The sequence below is a fragment of the Pempheris klunzingeri genome, chromosome 17 (assembly GCF_042242105.1).
Source record: "Pempheris klunzingeri isolate RE-2024b chromosome 17, fPemKlu1.hap1, whole genome shotgun sequence".
NCBI lineage: Eukaryota > Metazoa > Chordata > Actinopteri > Acropomatiformes > Pempheridae > Pempheris > Pempheris klunzingeri.
Window position 1 is genome coordinate 1,223,959 of NC_092028.1, and position 19,254 is coordinate 1,243,212.

Below are 19,254 nucleotides of genomic sequence, written 5' to 3' on the forward strand. Positions count from 1 at the left end.
ACACTAAGGATCAGGGACCACAGAGTAAGGATCAGGGACTAAGGATCAGGGACCACACACTAAGGATCAGGGACCACACACTAAGGATCGGGGACCACAGACTAAGGATCAGGGACCACACACTAAGGATCAGGGACTAAGGATCAGGGACCACAGAGTAAGGATCAGGGACTAAGGATCAGGGACCACAGACTAAGGATCAGGGACCACACACTAAGGATCAGGGACTAAGGATCAGGGACCACAGAGTAAGGATCAGGGACTAAGGATCAGGGACCACACACTAAGGATCAGGGACCACACACTAAGGATCAGGGACTAAGGATCGGGGACCACACACCAAGGATAAGGGACCACAGACTAAGGATCAGGGACTATGGATCAGGGACCACAGATAAGGATCAGGGACTAAGGATCAGGGACCACAGATAAGGATCAGGGACTAAGGATCAGGGACCACAGACTAAGGATCAGGGACTATGGATCAGGGACCACAGACTAAGGATCAGGGACTAAGGATCAGGGACTAAGGATCAGGGACCACAGACTAAGGATCAGGGACTAAGGATCAGGGACCACAGACCAAGGATCAGGGACCACAGACTAAGGATCAGGGACCAAGGATCAGGGACCACACACTAAGGATCAGGGACTAAGGATCAGGGACCACACACTAAGGATCAGGGACCACACACTAAGGATCAGGGACTAAGGATCGGGGACCACACACTAAGGATCAGGGACTAAGGATCAGGGACCACACACTAAGGATCAGGGACTAAGGATCAGGGACCACACACTAAGGATCAGGGACCACACACTAAGGATCAGGGACTAAGGATCAGGGACCACACACTAAGGATCAGGGACTAAGGATCGGGGACCACACACCAAGGATAAGGGACCACAGACTAAGGATCAGGGACTATGGATCAGGGACCACAGATAAGGATCAGGGACTAAGGATCAGGGACCACAGACTAAGGATCAGGGACTATGGATCAGGGACCACAGACTAAGGATCAGGGACTAAGGATCAGGGAGCACACACTAAGGATCAGGGACCACAGACTAAGGATCAGGGACTAAGGATCAGGGACCACACACTAAGGATCAGGGACCACAGACTAAGGATCAGGGACTAAGGATCAGGGACCACACACTAAGGATCAGGGACTAAGGATCAGGGACCACACACTAAGGATCAGGGACTAAGGATCAGGGACCACAGACTAAGGATCAGGGACTAAGGATCAGGGACCACACACTAAGGATCAGGGACCACAGACTAAGGATCAGGGACTAAGGATCAGGGACCACACACTAAGGATCAGGGACTAAGGATCAGGGACCACACACTAAGGATCAGGGACTAAGGATGGTGTGACTGATGGTTCTCACAAGTACAATAAACCCAACAGTGTTTATACACTTGTGTCAAGATCAACATGTGAACATCTGCTAACTATTGATCCCCAATAGTCACATGACCCTTCATTGATCTGTGTGTGTGTGTGTGTGTGTAGTAATCTGATCGCGTCCCGTCAGTTTCAGAACCGCAGCGACCAGCTGGATCTTATTTCACCACACACTCCTCCTGGAGGAGCAGGTTGCAATATGTTGCTGTAAACTGACACTGACAGGTGACAGGTGACAGGTGACAGGTGACAGGTGACACTGACCTGATAACCATAACCACGGCGTGGAGAGGACCCCTCCATCGTCCCGGCAACATCAGAGAGACCTGGAAGATCCTTTTGGTTTAACCACAAACAGCCGTTATATCGCTCTCTGCACACACACACCAGACTACATTCACTAAAACAGGGATTTTAGAGAACAGGACACAGGAGCTGCTGCTCTGCTGCTGCCATGATTGGTTAATTTGTCTGTGACTTTGGGGTTTTAAACTGTTAGTTCAGATCCAACACAATATTTGTGTAACACACAATATCGCAAACAAACTAACAGATGGAGGCAGCAGCAGACCAGCAGCTCCTGTGTCCTGTGCGGTAAAATTAGGCCTTTTGTAAATGGAGTCTGGTGGCTTCGTTTGCGGATTAATCTTCCTGCTGCATTCATGAGTCATTTCACTGCTGCAGATGCTAAAGGTTGAGCTCAATTTAACTCCTTTATTTCTACAGCAATGCATTATGGGATGTCAGATCATCATGTGCTTGTAGCACCGCTGTCCTGTGAGAACTACGAGTCTCCAAAAGCTGCCTGTTTTCAGCGTTTTCTGAGACGACGATGATGAGCCAGTGAAGGAACTCTTCATCCTTCAGTTCATCACAAAGGAGTTTAACTGGTTTATTCAGCCAAAGAAGAAGAGTTTCTGCAACAAGACAACAGGACGCTGTGTGTGTGTGTGTGTGTGTTACATAATACACACTGACGGGGTTTGTGTGGTCATGTGTGGACTCAAACAGTATGTTCATGTCAATCAGTGTGAAATGTGTGTGTGTAAGTAACAGGCCCGGGGTCGACTGTGTGTGTGTGTGTGTGACATCAGCAGGCTGACAGAATGGGAGCTCGCTTCTGCACACGCTCAGTAGCTCAGTCTGGTGGCTCAAGTGACACACACACACACACACACACACACACACACACACACACAGTTGTGGTGTGTTAACCTGCACTTCAGCACAAATCCATTAGCATTATTTAAAATCCTATTAAATATATTCTCAGATGGCAAACAGGTCATCAATAATTAACCAATCACACTGCAGCAGAGGTGCTGCTTGACACAGGGCTAGCTGTTTCCCCCTGCTGCCATTCTTTATGCTAAGCTATGCTATGCTAAGCACATTCTAACCAGGACATCAGACAATAAGAAATACTGAGGAAGGAAGAAGGGAGGGAGGGAGGGAGGGAGGGAGGAGGATTTAGTGCTATCTAGCCGTGAAACTGCAGACTGCAGCCAGCTGAGTCCCCCTTGCCTCCCCCCTCCCTTTCCAAGTGTGTAGGAGAACCTACGGTGGCCCACGAGGATTCAGGCTCCCTTTGCTTTTTACTGTAAACTGAGCAGACGATGGGCCGATCGATATGATCAATCACAGGTGAGCTGTTCAACACACAGGAAGCAAGGGGGGAGGGAGGAACGAAGGGAGGGAGGGAGGAAGAAAAATTAAAGAAACAAAGAAAGAAATACAGAAATAGAAAGACATGAAATGAAAAAGTGAAAACGAAGATGGAAAGAAAACAGAGGACTGACTGAAGGAGGAATATTTAGTGAGGGAAACGCTGACATATGAGTGGCTGAACAGCTGTTACATCATCGATAACCAGCCAATTAGAGGGCAGGAGGCTCCCAAACCAACTCCCATTACCTCATCATATACACTCAGCTGTCAATCACAGGCCTCATGACCTCATCACCGTGGTAACGGCGCGGCACGTGACCAATCAGCTGCAGCAGAGACGACGGGCTGAATAAACCCCGACTTTTGGCCTCCATTTGTTCTTCGTTCCTCTTCACCTCCTCCTCCTCCTCCTCCTCCTCTGTGACGGGGGTCAGGCGGCTACAGCATCCAGAAATGGCGGCCTGCTCCTTTAACAGCGGGGCCTCTTTGTGTTGAGCAGCTGCTGCTGAATATTCATGAGGACGACGGCTGTCTGCTGCTGATTGGCCGCTACCGCCTGTCAATGACAGACTTTACATAATAACACCTCCCCTCCCTCCTCAAGCTAATTAATATTCATGATAACAGACACAGCAGGTGTGTGTGTGTGTGTGTGTGTGTGTGTGTGTGTGTGTGTGTGTGTGTGTGTGTGTGTGTGTGTGTGTGTGTGTGTGTGTGTGTGTGTGTGGTTAGAATAAACAATGCTGGACTTAATGAGCGTTTGGTTTAAAAAGAGAAAGAAAGAAAAAGACATCTTAAAAATGTGATGAATCTCAGGCAGGCTCTCAGGTGCTTTGTTCCTTTGATTTCTAGGCCTATTTTTGGATGTGAAGTAGTGATTTACATTGCTTAACACCAACTAGCAGTTTGGTGGCATAATTACAGAGTGACACGCAGACACCATCGCACACGCTCATATCATATTGAGTCATGCGTCTGACAGCATCATGGAAAGGATCCTTTTGGTTTAAACACAAACAGCACACACACCAGACTACATTCACTAAAACAGGGATTTTAGAGAACAGGACACAGGAGCTGCTGCTGCCTCCATCAGTCGGTGTGTGATTGTGTGACTGCGTGACTTTGTTGTTTTAAAAAGTCAGTTTGGATCCAACACAATATTTATGAAACACACAATATCACAAACAAATGAACTGGGTGGTCCTGTGTGGCAAAATGAGCGCTTTTGTAAATGGGGTCTGGTGGCGTCGTTTGTGGATTAATCTTCCATTTTACTGCTGCAGATGTTATTTCCTTGTGTTATTGTGTGCTGCACAAATATTGTGTTGGATCAGAACTAACCCTTTAAAACACCAAAGTCACACAAAAACACAAACTAACTAGCTGATGGAGGCAGCAGCAGACCAGCAGCTCCTGTGTCCTGAGAGCTAAAATCCCTGTTTTTGTCAATGGAGTCTGGTGTATTTGGCGAGAGTGAGGAAAAAAGGGAAATGTACATAGGACCCAGGTTTAAAAACACCAGAGTTACCCTTTAATGACAGAAACGATTTGGTCAAGAACAGAGATAAAACCACGAGCACTTCATTCTTTAATTTTAATGTAAAATTAACTGTTGGAAGAGGAGGAGAAACGGAAAAATACACGTTTAACAAGCCAAACAAACGAAGAGTTAGTCGTCTCAGTTCCATAAAGTGGTTTCCTCGTGTGCCTTTAAAGGAGTTAACGTGTGAAAACAAACAAATCACCAGCAGGAAGTCGTCACTTCTCTCCTGCATTCACTAATAATAATAATAATAATAATAATAATAAAAAAAACAACAGTATTAAAATTAAACAGTGACAAAAATAGAAAAGAGATCAAAGCTAAAGCCACACAGCTCCTCCGTCGTCGCTTCTCCTCTAAATCATATCCTCCGCTAACATTCGAGGTCCCTGCCGATGTGTTTTAATCAGAAGCTGACTGTTCTGCAGCACTAGAAGTCTTTATTAGAATATGTTTACGGCTCTATTTTATCTCTTCAAGCTTCTATATACACATTTAGATTTCTATTTACAGCCACGCTCAACGCCTCCTCCGGCCGCCGGCAGCAGCAGCTTCTCTCAGACCGACTTCTGTGCAACTTTTCTGTCGTTTAATTTCACTTTCTGCTCGTCGGGAGGAAGAGGGCGAAAAGCCGCTGTCAGGAAATAACAGAGAGACTTTTAAAGGGGCGCTCCGCTCATTTTACACGTCAAAGTGACGACGCGCTCTGACAAAACAGCCGGACAGTTAAACCATTTCTCAGCATTAACTTGGCCCAGCAGCCACACTACACTGTGACTGGATGGTGCTGTTGCCATGGCAGCCCTCGCCATTTACAGTCAGCGACCAACACAAACAAAAAGAGCACCGACAGCAGGGCTGGACGACACGTCAGTTTGATTAGTCTGAATATTCGCTTCGCCTCAATGTGTGAAATCTAATTATTAGAATGAGCACACAGTTTGTTTTACGCCAGCGAGTAGCGAAGACGCTAGCCGCTACGCTAGGAGTCACGACGGCCCTGCAAACTGTGACGTGATTGGTTGAACCATGTGAACACCTGCTGCAGTTCACAGGAGCGTCACAGTGACGCCGACATGAACCAGAGAATTCGTCTGGTTACCGAAGTCGACTCATCGATGAGCAGATTTTAAATCGGTCGGTCCGTCTCTACCGGGAGCCAACGGTGGGCAACAGAAGCTAGCAGACGCTAACGGTAGCAAACAGTGGCCAAGAGAGGCAAACAGTAGCTAGCAGAGGCAAATGCTAGCTAACAGCGGCAAAAAATATCTAACAGCAGCTTCAAATAGCTAACAGAGGCTAACAGTAGCAAACAGAAGCTAACGGTAGCTAACAGAGGCTAACAGTAGCTAACAGAAGCTAACGGTAGCAAACAGAAGCTAACAGAAGCTAACGGTAGCTAACAGAGGCTAACGGTAGCAAACAGAAGCTAACAGAGGCTAACGGTAGCCAACAGAGGCTAACAGAGGCTAACGGTAGCCAACAGAGGCTAACAGAGGCTAACAGTAGCAGTAACGGTATTGATGTAGATGAAGCGTTTGGTGCCGACGGCCCGTAGCGGTGTGAGACCACCTGTATTATCTGAATGATTGCAGGTGTCTATTATTATTTATTCTTCCTGTTCAAATATTTGATGGAGCTGCAGCCATCAGCTGATGAATCCATTGATCAACCAACAGAAAACATATCGCCAACTTTTTGAGTAATCGATAGCAGTTTTTCAAGATAAAATGCGTCGGCTCCAGGTTTTAAAATGCTTTTCATTCTGATGAACTGAATATTTTGAGGTTTTGATGTTTGCTAATAGTTTTATAGACCAAACCGTTTGTGGAGAAAATTAATTAATGACAAAAACAATCCTGAGACGCAGCCCCGCTGTCTGACTTCAATCATTCTGCTGGACAAGACAAAGTTTCAATACTGTCAACTGAATGCTGAAAATAAAACTCTGATTTTAATGTTTTACTGCAGAGGCCTCCACATGTAAACTCCTGCTTTACCTCTACGTTGTTACTGGAAAAGAGCCGCCTCTCCTCTGTTTTAACGTCCGATTCATCAGCTTCTACATCTGAAAACCACCCGACCAGAATGAAGCTGGTTTAACAGTGCAGCTAATGTATGACGGCGTGTGAGGGTGAAATATATAAATATGGAGCTGAGAGAGGGCGGTAACATACTCTGATCTAATCTATTAAAGTTGCACATTAACAAGAAACAAAATGATATTCTGAGATTAGAAAGTCACAAATGTACGAGTTATTTTCTCGTACATTTACCACTTTAATCTCAGTCCACAGTATTACCGCCTCACTTTTTAACAGGCCCCGACACTCCGTCATACCGGATGTTTTTCATAAGAGTTGCGAATCGTTTTGGTTTCGGACATTTGAGGACGCTCCCTCGGCCTCTGAGAAACCATTTTGTGCACTAAACCGTCCGTAACCACAGGCTGCGAAGCGACGCATCACTTCTGTGACCAGGAGACGACCAACCGGAGTCCAGGACGTGGACCTGAATCCAGGTCTCCGTTTAACACACAGTCACTGTAGCGAGCGGAGCCGACGTGTTTAGAGAAAGAAAAGCAGGCGAAGGTGAGAACTGTCCGTCTGTCTGGAATAGAAACATTTAAAACTAACCCACTCCGACGGCGACATCTGGAGGTTTTCAGGAAGCACCGGGTCGGCTACAAACACTGAGAGCTGCATTCAAACTACGTACAGCCACTGGTCCTCACAAACAGCCCGCACCCTGCACTTCAACTCTGCCTTCAGCCTCCGGGACTCTCTGTAGTGACTGCCAGGTGCGGTGGACGATGATGCTTCCTATTAGAAAATAACCAAGTGAAGTAACCTAACTGGTGTCGGCACGATCCACAGACAAACAGTCACCAAGTTAACTGCTGCTTCAGTATTCAGTCCCACGAAAAACCCAAACAGCTCTGATCCCAGCGTCTCGTATGAACGCCGTCCGTCCGTCTGCGACGTTAAATGCTTCAAAGTAGCTCTCAAGGGTTTGAGCTCATGAGTCCGACACCGCTGCTGCTCAAAGACCTGTTGGGGGTTAAACCTGCGGCGGCACAGTTACAGAACAGTTGGCGACACGACTGCTGACCCTCCAGCTGCTACAAGGCCGAAAACAAAAAGGAGGAGGAAAAAAAGGAAAAAGTCATGTTCCACCAGTGATGCTGTGGGTCACCTGTAGAGTCCGTCTTCACCTCCACCCGTCCACCCGTCCCAGGATAACCTTGGTGGTTGCCACTGGCGACCACAGCTCCTCACTGACCCTCCCATCCCGCTCCTGCAGACAGATAAAAGGAAATGCTGCATTTTTATCTCCATGTCCTCAACAAACAATAACAAAAGCACACAGGACACATCCTGTAAGGTTCAACTCTAAAGAACACCTCTGGTGTTTCTCCCCCAGAGTCCTCTGTGTCCTCATCCTGGTGTCTGAGTGACTGGTAGGTAGTAAAAGTGTTGGAACTGGTCCAGTAGATCACCTCAGCCAGCAGCCACCAAACGGGCTGCAATGGCTGCAACGTGATCCTTTGGGACAACTGCACCTGATCACAGTAGGTCCACTAAAAGAGCTTGTTTGATCCACTGACAGGCTCAGAGTGTTATTCTAAGTGTGTGACAGCAAAGCGTTTAAAACACCAAAGTCCCACAATAACACAGATACACTGACTGATGGAGGCAGCAGCAGAGCAGCAGCTCCTGTGTCCTGTTCTCTAAAATCCCTGTTTTAGTGAATGTAGTCTGGTGTGTGTGCTGTTTGTGGTTAAACCAAAAGGATCTTCCAGGTCTCTCTCTGTAGGGATCCTTTCCATGATGCTGTCACACACTTAGAATAACACTCTGAGCCTGTCAGTGACACCAGAATATGTACAGATGTGTTTCTTTTAGCACGCTGCAGCTTCCTGCAGGCTTCACAGTGAACAGGTGAACTACTCACCTGTAGTTTTCACGTCAGAATGAGGCTGAGACTGGGTGGTGGGGAGGGGTGAGGGGCGGGGTCACTCTGAGGCGAAGTGCACCTCCGGGGGGGGCTTGACGGTGACAGGCTGGGAGGTGCGGCGGGGGGGCGAAGGCTTGGGCTGAGCCTGCTGCTGCATCGTGTCGTAGTACGTCACACCTCCATAGGTCACCTGGGTCTGACCCTGACACACACACACACACACACACACACACACACACACACACACACACACACACACACACACACACACAGACACACACAGACACACACAGACACACACAGACACACACACACACACACAGAGACACACACACACACACAGACACACACAGACACACACAGACACACACAGACACACACACACACACACAGAGACACACACACACACACACACACACACACACACGTTAACTTTGTTATCCAAAGGGGAAAGGTGGTGGGAGGTGAACAGTTCACACACATTTCCTGGAGTTCAAACCAGTTTTCTTGACTAAACGTTCTGTGATTTACATAAAATAATCAAACCACAATAATTTATATCCAGGACGACCAGGCGATCAATATATTTCATCAGTGACCAGTGGAAGCATATTGTAAGGAGGGGATCTTGTTGTATCATCAGTTTATAAACCTCTCCTTCCCAAGTAAACAACTCAAAGTCAATTGGAATAAAAACGAACCCTAAACCACAAAATGAGTCAGTTTGTTTGTGACATGTGACATATTTGATTGTTAGTTTATTATTTACTATTAATTTTCATTTAAATTGTAAAGTTAATGTCAGAATCTGGATATTTTCTGGTTTCTTTGCTCCTCTGTGACAGTAAACTGAGCTTCTTTCAGCTCAGGACTTCAGGAAACACTGATTCATGTTTTTACCTGTACTTGTGGACTTGGGTACATGGTCGGGTAGGGGAAGGTCATGACCCCCGGCGGAGGGTAGAAAGGCGGCGGCAGCAGCTGCTGTGGTTGCCCTGGCGACAGAGACACAGGTGGGCCTCCATAGAGGGCGGGGTTGGCGATGGGGCCGCCTGATTGGTGGGGATGGAGGCCTGAGGAGGAGGCAGAGAGAGATGAGTACTTCATCCAGGAAAACACTTCAAAAACCGAAGAGGAGAAGAGACTGCACTGACCGGGGTGGGGGATGTGCATCTCAGGCTGGACCAGCATGCCTTGTGGTGGGATGGGGGCGGGGCCATCCCCGTGGGCATAGATTGGTCCCTGGTACGACACTAAGAGACAGAGACGTTAGAGAGGGACGTTAGTGTACTGAGGTACGACGGCCACATCTCATTCACCTGAGAAGTGGACTTACTGGTTTGGTTTTAGGGCACCGTTGATCCCAAATACAGGTTTAACAGTAAAATACGACACGCTCCGATAAATGAGGTATGTAAGGTTGTCAGAATAAACTCAGCGTCAGCGTCACAGGGCTGCTCACACACGACTGCTGGACCTCTACTGGCCCCTGCTGGCGAGCAGGAGGAAGCACTGCCCGTCTCTGGTGTAGCTTCTAGCTCTGGATGCCTCGGTTAAGCTTTTGTGTTCATGGAGAAATGTATTTAAGTTTGATTCTTGATATATTAAAGGAGAACTCTGGTGCTTTTAACCCTGGGTCCTATCTGTACACATCCTGGTGTCTAAATGACTGACAGGGACAGGATCCCTACAGAGAGAGACCTGGAAGATCCTTTTGGTTTAACCACAAACAGCACACACACCAGACTACATTCACTAAAACAGGGATTTTAGAGAACAGGACACAGGAGCTGCTGATCTGCTGCTGCCTCCATCAGTCAGTGTGTCTGTGTTACTGTGGGACTTTGTTTAGATTTAAACAAACCCTTAAAAACATCAAAGTCTCTTGTCCTGTGAGGTAAAATGTTTTTTTGTACAGACGGATAAAAATACCAGTTTAAATAAGATCAGATGATCAGACTAAGATCAAACGTGCTTCTCTGGCACACGTTTCTTACAAACACAGGCCGTCCTGTGCAGCCACCTCTGGGCGTCTCCCCCAGGTGTTTTACTCTGCCGGCAGGTTGTTGTCTTACTGGGTTCGTAGTAGTGTCCCTCCATCACTCCCAGGTGCATGGGCGGCGCCGGCTCCGGCACGGCTCTCTGTCGTTGGGACGAGTAGCGTTTGGCCCGGTTGGAGCCGACACCCATCTCGTCCATGCTGGAGAACTGAGGCCCCCCGGCGATGTGCATGGGGTTGGGGAGGCCTGTAAGGCAGAAACACGAGTCAATTCACTGGGACACAGAGGAACCACATCATCTTAGCACATCCTTCAGTCCACATCCTGCAGCAAAGACACAGCAGTGACTGACAGCTGGAAAATGGGGACGGGAGACTTGAGACTCCGCCCACTGCCTGCTGCCGTGAAGCTCGGTGAGCCTGGGGGGGGGGGGGGGGGGGGGGGGGGGGGGCGGGGGGTTTGGGGGGGCAGCATTACCATTAGTCAGGAGCTTCAGGGTTTAGATTAAGTAGGACCGTTTCTGACTTTTCTTCTTTTATTAATGCCCAATCTATGACCAGAGAGAAGTGGATGAATACAGCTTCAACAACTCATGAAGAAGTCATTCACTATTTGATGTAACAACATTATAGTTGCATCAGTCAGGGTGGGGACGGAACCTCAGAACTTATGGCACTAACCAGTGAGTACCGATAACAGCCTCATCGTTCAGTACAGAGCATCGGTACCCTGGGGAGCAATACAGGACGCTAGTACCAACATGCTCCTGTTACACATGAGGGGGGGCCGTACAGGAAACAAAACTGGTACCACACACTACACAGGCGTGTGATGGCTAGTGGGACCACGTAATCACCAGGTACAGCTGAAAACGCTGCAGCAGCGTGGCGCCCGTCCTGCGAGTCAGCCTGGGTCACTTCAGTGACTCAGCACCTCAAGGTTGAGGCCCCCCCAAATCCCATAAACTCTATTAGCACACTTAGCTCTGTTAGCTCTTAAAGCTGTTAAAGCTGTCAGCATGGCTGCTTTCTCTGATGGGGCTCTGGCTCAGGAGGTCGTCTGTAATCTGACGGTCACCAGTTTGACTTTTACACATTTTTATTCATTATTATGTCAACAGACAAGCTCAACTTGTGCTAAATAAGTGTGGCCAAGGGGCTGAAACATACAACTAAAGAGTTGAAACCACTCTGTAGGTTTTTAGATGTTGTAACTAAAAATACAACAACGCTAAAGTTTTGTACCGTAATGTGTCATAGCTCAATTTGATAAAATGGATTGTTTTTAAACTGCCATGGTCTTAAAGTCACTTTGTCCAAATCAGACCTTTCTGAACTAAACCCAGCAGCCCTCGGACCCAACACGTTCTTCTGTTGGTTCTCTTTCTGTGACCCTCGTCCTTATACAATCCCTGATATTCCCCGTTACACATGAGTCCATCTTTATTTTCCAATTCTCCGCTCACCTCTCATCTCAGACCGGATGTAGGACGTCGGGCTCTGGTTCCAGCTTTGTCCAGCCAGACTGAGGCGAGCCAGGTCCTGGTCCAGCTCCGTCAGCCCTGCTCCTCCTGTTCCCGCTCCTCCACCTGTTCCCGCTCCTCCACCTGTTCCTGCTCCTCCACCTGTTCCCGCTCCTCCTCCCGTCTGACTCGGCCCTTCGCCTGCGCCCGCCCAGCTCTTCCCCCCCACGCTGCTGCTGGGGGAGGAGGCGTTCCCTCCGGCCGCAGACTCCTCCATGGACGGCTGTTTGCTGCCCAGGTCTGCGGGCCGCGAGCGAGTCCTGCGAGCCAGCGAGTAGGATTTACGCTCCACCGGCCGCTCGGTGGGAGGAGAGGCCTCCCGATTGGTCGCTGCTGCCGATGACTGTACAGAGGAGGAGTCAGAGGTGGAGGAGGCAGCCAATCCTGACGCAGACCTGTCAGCACTCCCTCTCTGTTCCTGCTGCTGTCGTCTTGGTGAGGCAGACTGATAACCGCCCGGCTGAGACGATGCCGCCGTCGTTACAACACTATGGTCCTGTTCCCTAACGCCGCCATGGCAGACTGTGATGTCCTCAACGACCACAGAGGGACCCCCCCGTCCCCCGCCACCACGCCCTCCCCTGCCGACCACACCGCGGTCTCCTGCGGGGTCAGACTGAGCTTTAGGGCCCTGTCGTTCCCTGGGATGCATCTGGGGTGCGTTTGATTCATTATTCCTGTACTGGGACTGAGGCAGGGGGTGCGTTTGATTCTGGTGGGGTGGTCTGCTGCGCGAGGGGGGCGGTCTGGAGGGATTGCTGCCACGCTGGGCGGAGGGGAGAGGGAAAGAGGAGGGGGACGTAGAGGAGGGGTGGATGGATGAAGGTGGAGCTCCTCCTCGGTTCAGACCTCCTCCTCCTCCTCCTCCACTCTGCCAGGATCGGACCGGCCGCTCTCCTCCGTCTCTCCACCGCTTGTCTCTGCTGGGAGACGTGTTCTGTCTGCAGGGACACACACACACACACACACACACACACACACACACACACATCAAAGTGGCGTTTAAGCGGACAGCTGGACGTGGTCAGGTGTGGTCGAGGTATCTGTGACCACGCCCTGCTGTGGGTACGGTGAATGTCCGACCAAACGTGAAACATGATCATGGACTTCCTGTTCCTGAGTGGCGGCGTTGAATGATGGTCAGAAAAGAAGTGTGACGTCACAGTGAGGATGAACTGTGGGATGTTAAACGTCTTTGTGACAGCAGAGGAACAAAAATGCACAGCAGCAGCAGGAAATGAACAGTTTCCTCATTTGAGATGCAGCAGAGCCAAAAAAACCGAGGTGTTGTTTAAACCGACGACGTATGTTCTGTATTTGGACCCCACTAGCTGCCGCTGTGGTAGCAGCTACTCTTCCTCTTCCTACATGTAGAAACAGCTGCAGACACTCATCAGGCTTCATGTTTGGTCTACGTCAGCTTCCTGCAGTCATTGTCTGTTGTCATTTCTTTAATGTTGCTCTGAGCCTTAAAGGGCAAGATTGTGATGTCATCATTACTCTGTGTCCTTATTGGACGAGCCATCACGTCTTTATGGTAACTAATTATATTCATTAAAGACCGTTAATTAATAAATAAAGGACAAACTCATATCTAATCAGATGAATCACTTTGTATCACATTCAAATCGACAATTTTGTTTGAGGATTTTCTTTAATGACGGCAGATATTCGAAGCTTCAGTAGAAACCCTCAACAGAGGCTGCAGATAATAAACACAAGTTCCTGTTTTTGGGTGTAGTCGCCCTTTAAACCCTCTGAGCCGAGCCGAGCTGAGCCCATCCACCTCGCTCACGTTTCCTTTTTAACAAACCATAACTGGGCTGTAAACATCCAAAGTAAGGTGGCGCTCACCTGGGCCTGCGCTGACGGTACTGTCGGTCTCCGTGGCCGCCACCGTTGCGGATGTCGTACCCGTAGATGGCGATGAGTTCCTCGCGGCTCTTCGGCGCCTGCTCCTCCTCCCTGAACTTGTCATGCTCCCAGCGGCCCTCGTCCTTCCACAGCTTCCTGTTTCGACCTTTCGGTCTGAGACACACAGACGGGGAGACGTGACGCACGCCGTCCTGCTCTCTACGTGGTGGCGGCCATTTGGCCTCAAATGTGACAACAATGAATGCAGACATCTGATATTTTACACGCCGAATGCTTTAGTCCTTAAATAAACGTCTTCTTCTACTATTACAGCGTACAAACGGGGGCTGTGTGATGTCGTACCTCTCCTCCTCCTGAGCGTGCCCTCTGACGTCGTGCTCGAAGAACAGACCCTTCCTCGGGATGTAGGCCGGGTTCTTCCTGTCCTCGTCATCGTCGAGCTTCTGACCAGGTTTTCCTCCCGCCTTCGTTTCAGGGTCATCTGTAGACTCCTGTGTGTGAGTGGATAAAACAGGAAAGGTCGTAACGAAGGCTGTAACTTCTTCATGAAAGTGAAACATAAAGGCTGGAGGTAGGCGGCTCGTGTGGACATCAGACGCTCAATGTGTTTGTAATATCTGGCTGAATGTTTGTTGCTAAAAGCTTTAGAGAATACAACCAAGGCTCAGTTACCACAGCACATCAGGGCCACTGTGGCTAATAAAAACACAGAGGTAAAGAAGTCAATGGAGCCGGGGGGAGGGACCATTAAAGGTGTAAAGTGAAGAGACGAAAACTGAAAGAGAAAATTAGTGTTTCTGGACTAAAACCTCCTGTTACTGCTCATTTCAACAGATGAGTCCAATCCAACCTCCCAAAGTGAATATCTGAGTTTCTTCCTGTAGATCTGTGAGTCTTTTCTCTTTAACCTACAATGGCACCAGTAGTGGATTTCTCGCAGACTATTTTTGGCAGCAGATTAATCCACAGATTTACTGGATGCCGCCCCCCAGTGGTTGATCAGGGGTCCAGTGAGCCTCACCTGTCCGTCACCGCTCTGTCTCTCTCCGGCTAGGTTCCCCTTCTCCTCAGCCTTGCTCTCCTCTTTACCCCGTCCTCCTCCCTCCTCCTCCCGCTCCTCCTGCTCCTCCTCCACCTCCTCCACCTCCTCCTCGTCACCCTGCTCCTCCGTCTTTGCTGGGACGTCGGCAGCAGAGGGTTTGGGCTCGCCGGCTGCTGCTGGAGCTTCGTCATCACTGTACTGCTCTGCCTCCTCTTCCTCCTCCACTCCCTGGGAGAGATTTTTATCGAGTAATGAAGCTGATCATCAGACATTTTAAGAGCCAAGTGTTAAATAAGGATGTTATCTGTCTAAACTTTACCTTTAACTGTTGCCTGTCCAGTCGTGAATATCTAAAGGTTACCTCTGGTGTTTTTTTGGACATACTCTAAATGGCTGGTAGGTACAAAAAGAAGACAGGAGCTGCTGCAGCCCGTTTGGTGTCTGCTGGCTGAGGTGATCTACTGGACCAGTTCCAACACTTTTACTACCTACCAGTCACTCAGACACCAGGATGAGGACACAGAGGACCAGGGCCGACCACATCAGATGTAGGTTAGGGTTGGTTACAGAATGTATATTTCAGAGACGGCCCTGTCTGTATGTATTTGTACTGCCCGCCTCGTGACTCTGCCTTGATTTGCTGTTAGTTTATATTCTTATTATTCAGTACTCTATTCATCTGGACTTATTCTTCTGTCTTCAAGTTCTTTGGACCAAACCTGTGTCTGATCCCTCCATCAGTAAGCCCTGCATCACTTCCTGCTGAGGCACATTCATTGTTCTCAATCAGCCGTCAGTAGACGTGTCTCACTAGATTTGACCATGTCTGTCTCAATTATCACCTCTGGTCTGGCTCAGTGCACAGGGAGCTTTACTGCACTTATAAAGGTAGTTAAAAACAGGCCAGAGACTTCTGACAGATTATAGTGACTCCGATGGGGCTGGATAATAAAAGAAAAACCTGGACTTGAACAACAGAGGTTTGTCAAATAGCAGTTAGAGACGAGATGACATGACCAGGATATGATTCCTGCTAAAAGTCATCACATATTCCCCTGTGGTCTGACTGCAGTGGGTCTCTGTTTGTGTTTGAGTCTCAGTGAGTCTGTGGGACGACAACAGACCTCACAGCCCTGATGTCGCCCCACCGGTCTGAGTGTGATATCCAGCTGCTGTGTTTTACCTCTGAATGGGAGCCGTTTTCTTCTGGATCTGCACTGTCGTAGTCAGACAGGACGGCTGGACAACACACAGACAGACAGATGTATGTATCATTGGAGTGTCTGGGTACAGGAAATACAAAGCGAGGCATCGACAGGGATCTAACAGCCGCAGTCAGAGAACAGGCAGCCTGAAAGCAGCCAGTCATGGAGGGAACAAATGCTATAGGAGCCTGGTACAGGCCTCCGTTTATTATCTCCCAGTACAGTTCAAGGGAAAAGAGCAGCTACTGTCTTTTAATACACTGGCGATGTTCTTGGTGTCAGCTGTGTTCTAGAGGTTTCTATGAACTAATAAATGTCTTACCTTCTCCCACTCCATCTTCACTTTCCTACAAAGAGACACAGAAAACAAAATCAGCTCAACCACTGACAACCATTCAAGTGTTAATCAGTAGAAAACACCACGAGCTCAGCTGCTCAGAGCACTTCCACAACACCACGGTCACACTGGGAGCTGCTCGCCGCTCTGCTCCGCCTAAACGGCCTTTAGGAGGTAGCATGAGTGCACACTGATTATACTCATCTGTCACTGCGCTCATTTTTCCTCTGGGGCAGGATTTCAAACCGGTGTGCACCAAACCTCTCATGTTAGACCAAACATGGTGCAGCATCAAAGGAGAACTCTCCCCCTGGTCCCTCTGTGTCCACATCCTGGTGTCTGAGTGACTGGTAGGTAGTAAAAGTGTTGGAACTGGTCCAGTAGATCACCTCAGCCAGCAGACACCAAACGGGCTGCAATGTGATCCTTTGACTAAAACATTTCACCTCACAGAACTTTGTGTGGCTTTAGTGTTTTTAAGGGTTGGTTTGGATCTGATCTAACCAAAATCACACAGTAACACAGACACACTGACTGATGGAGGCAGCAGCAGAGCAGCAGCTCCTGTGTCCTGTTCTCTAAAATCCCTGTTTTAGTGAATGTAGTCTGGTGTGTGTGCTGTTTGTGGTTAAACCAAAAGGATCTTCCAGGTCTCTCTCTGTTGGGATCCTTTCCATGATGCTGTCACACACTTAGAATAACACTCTGAGCCTGTCAGTGGATCAAACAAGCTCTTTTAGTGGATCTACTGTGATCAGGTGCAGTTGTCCCAAAGGATCACGTTGCAGCCATTGCAGCCCGTTTGGTGGCTGCTGGCTGAGGTGATCTACTGGACCAGTTCCAACACTTTTACTACCTACCAGTCACTCAGACACCAGGATGAGGACACAGAGGACCCAGAAACACCAAAGATCTGCTTTAAAAAAGCGCTGAAAGGGCCATGTAGATGAAACATATAGGACACGTGACACAAACACACTGCACACAGGCTGATGATGCTACAAGACGAGACTTTAAAAACTCCAGGAAAAATTACACACTGAAGTGCCCATCAGCATCAATGTCCTCCTCATCACCTGCCGGACAGGACCAGACACCAGTTCCTACCAGCGCATGTCTCCTTATGTGATCCTTATGTCCACCTTAAACCGGAGATTAGACTGGAAAAGGATCTATCCTCCAAAAACAAAACCACAGCCAGGCTGTCTGTAGCATCAGGGTGCCGACCAGCAGAATATCAGGGCCCTACTGAGGCGTGGACAGTCAGGGGGTCTGTCCTCTTTCCTCTGGAGGCAGCAATGAAAGCACAACACACACACACACACACACACACACACACACACACACACACACACACACACACACAGGCGGAGAACAGCTGCCAAAGTACCATTGAAGGCACCTGTCTGTCACCTGTAAGTGAGCTCCACCTCTGGTCAGGTGAGTACTCCAGGTGTCTGAGCAGCAGATCCTCCTCTTTATATAACAGTTATAACGTGGCCAAGCTGGAGGGGGGGGGGGTCACCTTTCAGCTAACACAGCCGGAGGCACCTCGGGTGTGGGTTAACGGACCGAGCTGCGGGTCATCTGCCGGCTGAGTGTCCGTGTGCTGGACGTGGCAGACCCCCCCCCCCCCCTCTCTCCCTAGCATTAGCGGGGCCTTCCGCTGGCCGCTGCACACCCTCATAACTGCCCCCAACACCTCGCACACACCTGGGTGGACACACCGACGAGCCAGCTCGGAGCAAACAGCCTCTTAAACCAGGAAACGCCTCCAGACAGACGGAGTGACCGAGGGGAAGCCCGGCCCGGTGCTCTGGACGGATCTGTGACCCGTGTAAATGCGTTCCGACTGGCGCCTTTTCGTCTGGGTTTCATACCGTGGAACAGGATCACAATAAAGTGAACCACGCGGGCTGTTAACGTTGCAGTCTGAGCATTTAATGTGATGTCGGGTATTTACAGAATATATTCCAGCTCCTCAGGCAGAAGGGACACCAGCGTGCACTCAGCTAACCGAGCGGTTAAACGGCTAACTTGTCTTCCGTAGTTTCACCGAGCTAACGCCGCCTTCTGGAACAACGGTAACTTGTTTAGGAGTCCAGCGCTCCTGGGGCTAAACCACCCCCGGATCATCTCCCCCACAGTAACATGGAGCCAAAGCGAGGACTCGGCCCCCTGGAAAAGTTTTAACGGACGCGGTGTCTGTCACAGCTCCCGGCCGGGACACGGAGCCGTCAACCCGGCGAGCTAACGTTAGATAGCGCCCCGAGTTAGCTACTCACACACTCGGACTCCACGTCGCTTTTAGCCTCGGGCCGGATCGTCGTCACCACCGGCGGCTCGGGATCCCTCCCTCGGGTCTTGGTCGCCGGGGAGCCCGACCTCCCGCTGTCCGAACCCGAACCGGACTCGTCGTCGTCCTCGCTGTCCTGGGACGCGCGCCTCCTCCTTCGCCGCCGGTCCGCCATCTTAGGTCTCGAATGGTTGGAACCGGAAACAGGCAAGGAATTGTGGGTAGATGAGTTCTTCTTCAGTGAGGTTTAGGTGGTCATCAGATGCCTTATGGTACCTCTACTGCCACCTTCTGAAGGTTACTATTATTACACTAGGCTGTTTTATTATCAAAGTATGATCATGTCCTTCTATGTCGATTCATTTCACACACCTGATCTATTGTTAAT

The 19,254-nt window shown here is 49.3% G+C and overlaps 1 protein-coding gene across 1 annotated transcript; it reads right to left on the reverse strand.

Annotated features, from left to right (window-relative positions):
* Positions 1 to 6,822: 6,822 nt before the first annotated feature.
* Positions 6,823 to 19,041, reverse strand: casc3 (casc3 exon junction complex subunit). The gene is made up of 12 exons (XM_070848518.1): positions 18,856 to 19,041; positions 16,556 to 16,580; positions 16,212 to 16,267; positions 15,008 to 15,256; positions 14,329 to 14,477; positions 13,966 to 14,139; positions 12,055 to 13,052; positions 10,665 to 10,835; positions 9,744 to 9,842; positions 9,490 to 9,662; positions 8,587 to 8,791; positions 6,823 to 7,929 (listed from the first exon to the last, which is right to left on the reverse strand). Exons 1-11 carry the CDS (start codon positions 19,039 to 19,041, stop codon positions 8,648 to 8,650), a joined length of 2,424 nt encoding a protein of 807 aa, XP_070704619.1. The 3' UTR covers positions 6,823 to 7,929; positions 8,587 to 8,647.
* Positions 19,042 to 19,254: the final 213 nt, after the last annotated feature.